At 35.7% G+C, this 10,983-nt stretch overlaps 1 protein-coding gene across 4 annotated transcripts in view; it reads right to left on the minus strand.

Annotated features, from left to right (window-relative positions):
• The window catches only part of LOC107754737 (cytosolic acyl coenzyme A thioester hydrolase-like), a 93,074-nt gene that overhangs the window by 63,051 nt on the left and 19,040 nt on the right, over positions 1-10,983 (minus strand). For all 4 annotated transcript variants that reach the window (XM_016571305.1, XM_016571302.1, XM_016571303.1 and 1 more), the window contains exons 4-5: positions 1,572-1,663; positions 1,230-1,344 (exon numbers count right to left, since the gene is read on the minus strand). In XM_016571305.1, coding sequence (XP_016426791.1) covers positions 1,230-1,344; positions 1,572-1,663 — 207 coding nt within the window. The remainder of the gene's footprint in view (positions 1-1,229; positions 1,345-1,571; positions 1,664-10,983) is intronic.

Genomic DNA, 10,983 nt, shown 5'->3' on the forward strand with positions numbered 1-10,983 from the left:
TCATGCACCTCCGGGAAGAAAGGCACTGGGGTGGGGCGCTGAGAACCAGCGCGGGCCACCCCAAGAAATTAATCATCCAACCTCGAGGGCTTGGGATGCGGTGGAGGTGTCCACTCGAGCCCTACCCTCTCGGAGGCCAGGGAAAGCATAGCCGTCATCACTGGAACTGAATCCGGCCCGCTACCATCCCGGAGGGTTGCAGCGCGGCCGGATCTTCCTCTCCAAAGAGTTCCGGCTCGCCCTTTGAAGCAGCGATCAACATCCGATTGTCGGGAGGAGCCCTAAAGGATACGGCTGGTACACTCTTTGTAGAGGGCCCAGCCCGTTCCCTGGGGAGCTCAGCTGGTTGCAGAGTGCTTGAGGATGGGGGATCCTCGGAGGTTGGTTCCTCAGAGAAGTCACCACCACTGTAACCCTCCCCTGACTTCTGACAGGAAGAGAACTAGATCGCGGCAGAGGCACTGAAGCACTCTTCCCGCAATGAGAACATGACTCATCCACGAACGCCACCTCAGTGTGCTTAATGCCCAGGCATGTGAGGCAGCGATCGTGACCATCGCCAGGTAACGACCGCATCCAGAAACGCACAGGTGAAACAGCATCTTTAAAAAGACGAACCGTCATCTTTACAAAGACGCACCCGTGTATGCTCTTTTTTGAAACTGCTCTTTTAAGAGCTGAAGCGCACAGGGGAGATGGCCGAGTGCAACACAAACAGGGGTTAGTGCAACCTGATGTGTGCAACCCACTCGACACGGGAAATCACCACCGCTGTAGCGCCATGCCACCAACACAAAAGAAGCTCCAAAGAGCGCGGTGAAAACTCATCTTCTCTCCAGTAGAAGGTCAGGAGCAGAACAGTCACACCGCTCGGCTCCGAAGCGAAAAGCTGAGTATGCATTGCACCTGCTGCCTATTTATACTTGTGCTGTGATCAGCGGCAGCTGGATGCAATCATCGCGTGCCAATGTGCATCTCTCTAGCGAGATTCCCAATTCGTTGGTCACCGACGTGACGTCGAAAGTGACCGACTGAAAGGGAACCATGGTTACCATCTGATAGCATTACTGTACCATGGTTCTGCCATGTACATACTTTTTGCGAGGTATATATTTTACATCTGCTATATATTGACCCTGGTGGGTATGATCCATGCGATCACTCACACATCAAACACATGAGTTCAGTGAGGATAAGCATGTGTAATGACATAAAGGAGGAAGTGTTACCTGGAAGAGAGACAGACATGATGATCTCACCATTCCTCTCCTTGGTCTCTAATCGCTCTAATTTCTGAGCCTCATATCTCTTTTTACCTGCTTCCTCTTGTTCTGGGCTGGAGTACTGCAATGGACAAAAACACACTCTAGTAGACAAATCGACACAAGTAATTGTTTGTAAAAAATAGAAATGTCAGCAAATCTTAGCAAAATGATTTGGCAAAACCTTTGACGTTTGAGAAATCACATGAATGTTCACTTCGATAAAGAACAAAGAAGATAAAAATTGTTCTAATGCCAATCTTCAGAGAAAACACATTGTGTGGGATCTACTTATGCACAGACTCTTACCTCAATAGGAGGAACTTCAATGATTTTGGCCACGTTTTGAAGGGAGAAAGGGACATACCATAGCGCTGCCTTATTGGTCAATTTTTTGGCACCTACAAAAATGCAAAACTAAAATCAGCATAATCAGAATGAATGTGAATCTCTTCAAATGCAGTGCATTTATTACATAAAGAGTAATGTAACGTCAAATAGTACAGTAATTGCCTGAGTAATTGTAACATGTTTGTTACATCTGAGGTACTCAAAAAGCACAGGAGCTGCTGAGAGTTTTTCAAAAAGGTCATAAAAAAGATACAGACACAAAAACATACTGGAAAACAAAATCCAGGCTTGCATAAGCTGAGACCTGGACCAACACTTTACATTTTTGAGACCCAGATCAAGGCCACATTTATGTAGTATTAAAAAGTCCATTAGAACAAGACTTAAAAGGATAGTTCACCCAAAAATGAAAATTACTCCATGATTTACTCTCAAGCCTCAAGCCATTCTAGGTGTATATGACTTTCTTCTTTCAGATGAATGTAATCAGTTATATAAAAAAAATTCCTGGCTCTTCCAAAGTGAGAATAAGCTAGTCTCGCGAGAACCAAGTTTTATTTACAGCAAAAGGAAAACCAGGAAAACCTCTGCGCTTCCGCATTCGTTAGTTCTCATCGGAGTTTACGCTACACCTACATCCTACGTCATCTGCTGGAACGCCACCCTCTCGTGAATGCGCTTATGACAATTAGCGGAGGCTAGATTACGGCTTATAAAGTTTTAAATATGCATATTTTTCTTACACAGATGCATCACTTCGCTTCAGAAGGCCTTTATTAACCCCCTGGAACTGTGTGGAGCGCTTTTTATGATGGATGGATGCACTTTTTTGGGCTTCAAAACTCAACCACCATTCACTGCCATTATAAAGCTTGGAAGAGCCATGAAATTTTTAAATATCACTCTGTTTGTATTCATCTGAAAGAAGAAAGTCATATCCACCTACAGTAGGATGGCTTGAGGGTGAGTAAATCATGGGGTAATTTTCATTTTTAGGCGAACTATCCCTTTAAACTCTGCTCACTAAAAAGGTTATAATGATAATAATGTTAGATCTTATCTTCATGTGCCATTACACATGAGATTTACTGATCCGGTGTTGTCATGAAGACTTCAGCATCTCATAGTGAAGCTGATTTGCTCTCTGAAGAGCAAGTGAAGCTATTTTGGGTAGGCTGTGTTTATTAGAAACAAGAGAAATTTCAGAGAGGAAACCCGCGCGCTTGAGCGAATAAGTACACAATTAAGGCCGTCACACAGAATGGCAAGGCTTGAATTAATGAAACCATCAATGAGTGTGATAATGACATACCAAATAAGGAAATTCTGCTTTGCATCCTAAAATCGAATTTCTTGAGATTTTATAGAGACATGAAGATTTCATTTCCCTTGCATAATCTTCACATACATCAAATTAATCATTTCAATTGCAAGAGAACATACTATGTTCTGGATGTATTATGATAGACTTATAGTAACTTTGTATATTATATATAAGAGGCTCCTACTCATTTTGACTACTGAATTTCATTGACTTCTCCAATTGTAAACTGGATAAGGATTTTTTTTTAATCATTTTATAGAGATTACACACAAAAAGCGATTTCTGTTAAAATATCTGGGAAGACTTTAAGGTCAAATTATTACTATTAACTAGTTGCTTATTAGCATCCATTTTACTAGCATATTAGCCTTATTAGTAGTACTTATAAAGCACATATTAATGTCTTATTCTGCATGACCATATTTTAGATCCCTTAACCCTATCCCAAACTTAACAACTACCTTGCTATCTACTAATAAGCAGTAAATTCGGAGTTTATTGAGACAAAAGTCTAGTTAGTAAATGAGAATTAGACCTAAAAATACAAATATCTTTATAGCTGAAAAGAACTAGAAAGGCAGCCCTGAAAATTTGCAGTTGAAAAATCCAGTTCTGAATGATCTTGATGTCAAAATATAATTTACTAAAACTAAAGATTAAATCTTAATAACCAAACATTTTGGGGATATAAATTGTGATGTATGCATGAAAAACAAAACAAGTATTTATTTTACATTCTTTCTACTCTCATTTATTTATTTATTTTATTCATTCATTAATTCATTCTTCACTTGTTTATTTAATTTTTCATTCATTCATTCATTTTAAAGCCAAGGAATCCTGATGTTTAATAAGTTAGATCGAAAATTTCCAAATGATAGTAATACTAATGCACCTAATAATGTTGTATTCTTTGTAACGCCTAGACGCTAGTCTAGACAGGTGGTCTTAGACAGGTGGTGGTATGGTGCCACAGACACTTACCATTTTGATATCCAATTTTGACACATGTTGCAAGGTTGCAATACAGACAATAACACGGCAGATAAATAAGAGCTGTTTCTCCTACATTTTACGAACACAAAACAAATCATTTAAGACTGAACTGTACCAATTCAGCAGAAAGAGCAGGGTTAATTCTGACAGACTGCATTTAGGAATAGCATTTGCATTTTACACTCTGTTGAAGTCATCCAGACAAGCCGGTTGCTATGACAACCATGCAGGGATTCTGCCGCTACCATGGCGAGAGAATGGTTTCTCTAATTGGTTTCCACAGCAGCTTGTCTAATGGTTCTACACAATGGGATATTTACATGTTTTCCACAAGCAAAGAATCGTGGGCAAAAAAAGAGCTCCCTTACTGGACACATGAAGACACCATATACTGTATATCATTTTCAATTTTGAATAATATTGTTTTACAGTAAAAGTATAAAATGCAGACTTACCACTCTTAACCACTCTTAAGACTTACCATGCAGACTTACAGCTTTATACTCAGAAATGCTCTGAAGTAGACAGAAATTGAAAATGTATATAATATATAATGTAGAATCTAAAAAAATCTAATACAAATTTTTACATTTTTCACCTCATGAATTTCAACTACTTAGTGAAGGGTAAAATCTAGGTCTAGTGCACTACAGAGCAGAGAAGAATATAATATAATATAGGGTTAATTCAGGACAATTTCCCCAGTTATCTCAATAATAAAACGTCTCCTAAAATGTTTTAAAACACATTTGTAAATGTTTTTGAAGTAGTCTCTTCTGCTCACCTGTAGGCTGCATTTATTTGATCTAAAATACAACAAAAACATTAATATTGTGAAATATTTTTACAATTAAAATAACTGTTTTATATACGAATATATTTTTAAATGAAATTTATTCCAGTGTTTTCAGCATTTTTTTTCAAGATTCTTTAATAAATAGAAAGTTCAAAAGAACAACATTTTTGTTTAATAGAAATCTTTTGTAACATTATAACGTCTTTACTGTCACTTTTGATCAATGTAATGCATCCTTGCTGAATTAAAGTATTAATTTCTCTTATTTTCCAAAAATCTTACTGACCCCAAACGTTTGCACAGTATAATATTACAAAATCTTTCCATTTCAGCTAAATGCTGTTTATATTAATCAAAGAATCGTACACAACCGTTTTCAACATTAATAATAATCAGAAATGTTTCTTGACACTGAAGACTAGAGTAATGATGCTGAAAATTCAGATTTGATCACAGGAATAAATTACATTTTACAATATATTCAAATAGAAAACAGTTATTTTAAACTGTAAAAAATATTTCACAATATTACTGTTTTTGTTGTATTTTGGATCAAATAAATGCAGCCTTGGTGAGCAGAAAATTGTACTGTTCTAAACCTTTTGACTGGTATTGTATATAATATAACCTAGCATTCCCCAACACTGATTAGGTTACATCAATAAAGGTACGTTTTAAGGCATAGCTTTTTAAAGAATCTACCACAAATTTTCTGTTTTTACAGTGTAGATGGAAGTCACAATCTGATCCTATAAGTATATGACAAAATTGTCTCTTAGCAACAAACATCTCTCTAGCTAACAAGTTTTTGAATCATGGTGGCTTTATATGTTGATTTAGTACACTGCTAATTCAACCTTTTTATCTAATGATTAAAATGTGTATTCTCATTGTAAATATACAGACAGATGTTCACTATATCTGAGTCTGCGTGAATAATCTAAATGTTTTTTTAGTGACTGACGTCTACCGGAGTAGATTGTTCTTGATTACAACCTCAGATTTTCCATTACTGCCAGCCAACACTTTAATCACTGGTTACAAAATGAACCCATTGATCAGACACGAAAAGAAAAGACGTTGTGCAGTACAACTGTGTACAGAAACATGAGTGATTGCAGGTGTGCTGAACAATTTGTTTAGAGATGGACTTGCCTTTAAAGGCACTGCCAACCCTCACATTGCCTCACGCTTAATATAGATTTGAACCTACATGAAGTATACAGGACGGTGGCACATGTCTACTATACATTTGACAAAATGAGGTGCATTCAGTCAATATATATCGATGAATATTTTTGAAAGTGAGTTTCTGTATTGGCACAAGTGCTGACTCTAAAACGCCATTGTGCATTTCCAACGCAACACTTTCATGACACACTTCAGTACACTTTTAAATTAAAAGTTTTACTTCTTGTGACATGCTTTATACACTGCTTTGTAAATAGCAATTGCAAATAACATGCAATTGGGAATCTGAAAAGATCACATTCAGTTTACACTTAAAGAAATTCATTTAAAACAGCTGTTCTCAATTCCAGTTCTGGGGAGCCACTGCTCTGCACATTTTGTATGTCTCTCTTATCTGACACACTCAGTTCAGTTCATGGATCTCTCTCCTAACGAGCTGATGATCTGAATCAGGTGTGTTAAATAAGGCAGATATGCTAAATGTGCAGAGCAGGGGGTCTGGAATTGAGAACCAGTGATTAAAGTCCCCACGAAATCAAAATCAAAGTTTTTTGGGTGTTAGTATCAATATGTTAGTCTTAAAGGTGCAATAGGTCTTCAGAAACATTTTTTGTTATGCTGGTTGAAAGTCTCTTCACGTCCCGATAGCAATCATTAAGTTAAGTGGTCTAAATGTATTTGTCTGTATTTATATATTCTGTGGAAGGTGTAGGATCAAGAAATGTTCGTCCAATCAAAACGCTCGGTCCGAGCGTTTTAATATGCTTTCCTACCTGCCTGTCAACGTATGTATCTGCATACCTCTGCGCACCATAATAAACACCACAGTATTCCATTAAAAAATAAGAATTTTCAATTTTGGTTTCATGGTGACTTTAAAGTATAGTATATCTTTAATAATAATAACTATTTTATTAGTATACTTTTTTTCACAAGAGATATGTAGCTTTTCAATGTTGAAAATATCAATTTGAAACCTATGTCAGTCTAATTACTGACTGGTTCTTCAAAAGTCAAACGTGTAATTAAAGATATTTATCTGCAACATGGTTTTGTTCAAATAAAATAAAAAATGTAGTGGTTGTTTAGCATATTGCTAACCATGTTGGGGAAAAATTAGCCTACAGAATTAAGCTAAATCTGGCAAAACTGTTCACATCCGGTTTAAAAAATGTGTAACATATTTAAATATATTACAATTATAAAACTGTAAAGGGATTAGGGAGATCTTTAGGGATAATGTTAGTGTTTGGGTTGGAATTAAAACTACTTATAATTAGCTTCCTACAGTATTTCTAATTAGCTTTATTTATAATTAACGTCACTACACAAGTGGGAAGATATAAAACACGCATATCAAGTGTAATATCAAGTAAACGTGTTAGACTGCGTGCGTTCATTCTAATGTGACTTTGCATCTGTACAAGTGCATGTGTAGATGGCTGCCCTGCCGATGCAATCAACACAGCCCCTGCATTCAGAGGCAGGAGACCCCTGAGGAGTGTGAGCCAGACCAGGCTGACAAGATTGGCCCTGACTGTCTGTGTGTGTGTGTGTGTGTAACCCAAGAGAAGAGTCATGTGATGGCCTAGCCTGAGTTCACATATAAACAGCCACAATTGCATACACAGCCTTTAAATGTGTGTCAGACCTGGAAACAAAGGTTTATCGAAAGGTTTTTTTTTTTGCCAGAGCCTTGCTTCTTTGCTGTATGTTGATGCTACGGAAAGGATTTGTGATGCTGAAGACTATGTATCATATATGTATGGGGGGGGGGAGGAGTCTATTTTGCAAAAAGTGAGCATGATATTACTGCTTGCAGAGTAGACTGCTTTCCTATGCAGGTATCGCTCTGCAACTGCTGCCTGTGTTGGTGACGCGTGACGTTAAGTTAACATGACAGAAGCACATAAAGTCTGCCCCCATTCTGCGCAGTTCCCCGCGGCTCAGCACGAGCCTTTAAAGGGGCAGAGCCGCCTTAAAACAGGACAATGACTGGTTAACATGCAGTGTGTGCGAATGAAACATTGGTTGTGTGGACTGATGCTTATATCGAATGAAGCGCATTCATGATGCTTATAATGAACCTAATGATCAGTTCTTCTTCTACAGAAGTGCTTGTCTAATAATAGTTATTGTGAAAGTGTAATGCAGTAAGACACACAATCGAATGTGTTATAATACACTATAAAGGTGTAACCTATAACAGGTAAGTACTACAATGTATTATAACTGAATTTATGAAAAGATATAATGCATTACAATGTGTAAAGGTATAGTAAATGAAGGTGTTCTGAACATTCAGTGAAGTGTTACTACTTAATCCAACCATGCCTGGATACATAAAGTTCACTTACATTAAGCGGTGTGTGCTATATAGCAAATCTCAAGTGCTTGATCATCAAAAAACACAAACTATACTATTGCCCATTTATATATTAAAAGTTGGATATAGATATATTACAATCTACTTTACCTGCATACATACAGTATACTCACATAAAACAATATACAGTATACTATATAGCAAGTCTCTCATGCGTGATTGTTTATATTAAACTGTATTATTGCACAGCTCTGTATATAAAGTTGGATATATATTATATCCAACTTTATTCGCATAGATACAGTGGACTCATATAAAGGGCAATAAATAAATAGGTAACACTTTACAACTAGGTTCCATTTGTTAACATTAGTTAACCACATTAGCTAACATAAACAATGAAAAATACAATCAAACTTTTTATATATTAATGTTATTTAATGCACTAAAAATAGACAGTTGTATTTTTAACCAACTTTATTTTAACTAACATTTTATTTTTTAATTTGGTGTAGTGTTAACTAATGTTAACAAAGATTAATAAATACTGTAACAAATCCATTGCTCAATGTTACTTAATGTTAGTTAACGCATTAAATATAGTTAACAAATGGAACCTTATTGTAAAGTGTTACTAATAAATATTATATAGCATAACTCAACTGCTTTATTGCATGTATTGTTGCAAAATGTAAAAACGATATTATCGTCGAGCTCCAAACTGTTAAATAAATGCAACAATAAGGCGTGAAGATATTGAGATATTATAAACGTGTATTTTCTGTAAAGCTGCTTTGAAACAATGATTGTTGTGAAAAGTGCTATATAAAACTGAACAAAAAAGAAATATTAATTAAATCAATTTAACAATTGTTGCAATAGCTTTTAATATAAGTTTAAATAAATAGCTGCATTAAATTTTTGAAAATCTGATACTATTTAAAATAATAAAATAAAATACCATGATGGTAATGAGAATTTGCTTAGTTGTGATTAAAAAACTACCAAAAAGATACAAAATAAATAAATAATGATTCTAAAAATTAGGCTTATTGTGTTACAGTATGTGAGCTTGACCCAAGGGTCTTTTAGACTTTGTATTTTGAATAAAACTCTTTAAAACAAAGGCAATGATCTCTATCATGTCTGTGTACATTAAATAAGAAATATATATATATTTTTTTGCATTAAGGTGATTAGAAATAAATTCAAATAATGAATTGCGCATTGTCACAGTAATTGGGGAACAAAATAATGTTCATATAATTAGATTTCACTGAAATGCTTTAATGTAATATTATTTCTTTCTTTTGATTTTGGAGTGAAATATGAACCAGACATGTTCTCTTACAGCTATTCTTTGATTCATTGCAAGTGATCAAATGTGGCCACTCCTAAGCGGAGGGAGTCCAGAGGTGTCTTTCTTTCTTTGTAGCGACTTCTGCAGTCACTTCCTCCACTACTACTGACTGGGTACTTCGCCCACGCCGAGCTGTATGGCTTTATGCCACATGACAACCCTGTTGCTGTGGTAACAACATGTTCCTTGGGGACAGTGCTTTTGTTTTAGCCGTACAGTTTCTTCTTCTCTTGAATTGCTTTTTTGTTTTCGACACACTATCCCTCAGATGAGCAAATCTTAAGGCGATCATGTCTGTTTTCTATGATAAAGCACCATATTTCTCTATGAGAGTCTTAAGTTAGAGTCACATTATATTCAGATTAGTTTTATTGAGCTGTAGCTCCATCTTGAGATGAGATCTGAGAAAGAGGGATAATGTAGCATCAGCTTTTGAAATAATTGTTTAAATAAACTGACTACTGATAAACTACCTAACTCATATGAATATGGCAAAGCGCTTAATGTTTTCAGTCGAGTCAAGTCACCTTTATTTATATAGCGCTTTATACAATACAGATTGCGTCAAAGCAGCTTTACAGTATTAAACAGGAGAATAATGCTGTAGGGTATTTGGCCAATTTTGAAATTACCTATAAATTCTTACTTCTGAAGTTAAAGTGAGATAGCAATTGAAGCTCATTTTAATTTGATAATGTGATAGGCCACAGGATGTTGCCATTCATGTCTGTCAGTATCCCAAACCACAATGAACTTTGACACAGAACTCTTGAATAATAAATGCTGACCTTTAACCCAGAAAAATGAATGCACACAATGACATCCGTCCACACCTGTTTTAACCAGCTTCAATGGAATCTCAATTATTCATGCAGGCTGATGTCTGATGCAATCTTTTGATGAATTCAGTTCATGTACAATTCATGAAGACGTTATCGTAGAGTTATCATTATAAACATTATGTGTCAGTATAGGTTTCACATTTAGAGACTCATGTTCTTGTTTAGTTGAATCTATTGTGATTTATGTTACACAGTAATTGTGGACTACATAGTTATTTTTTTGTAAAAAAAAAAAAAAAATTAATTTTTATAATGCTTTGGAGTAACAGTGTTGAAGATGCATCATGTCAGGTTTTATGTAAATCATATTGAATGCCACTGGTCCTCGCACATCTCATAACGATTGTGAACTGCCAATTTTGATTATGCAAAAACTGTGAATGAGGCATGAGAGCTGTGGCTGAGGTGAATATTTTTAAAGGGGTCATATGATGTTGCTAAAAAGAACATTATTTTGTGTATTTGGTGCAATGAATTGTGTTTATGCGGTTTAAAGTAAAAAAAACACATTATTTTCCACATACTGTACATTATT

The sequence above is a fragment of the Sinocyclocheilus rhinocerous genome, unplaced genomic scaffold, assembly GCF_001515625.1.
Source record: "Sinocyclocheilus rhinocerous isolate Xijiao unplaced genomic scaffold, SAMN03320098_v1.1 scaffold4580, whole genome shotgun sequence".
Classification (NCBI taxonomy): domain Eukaryota; kingdom Metazoa; phylum Chordata; class Actinopteri; order Cypriniformes; family Cyprinidae; genus Sinocyclocheilus; species Sinocyclocheilus rhinocerous.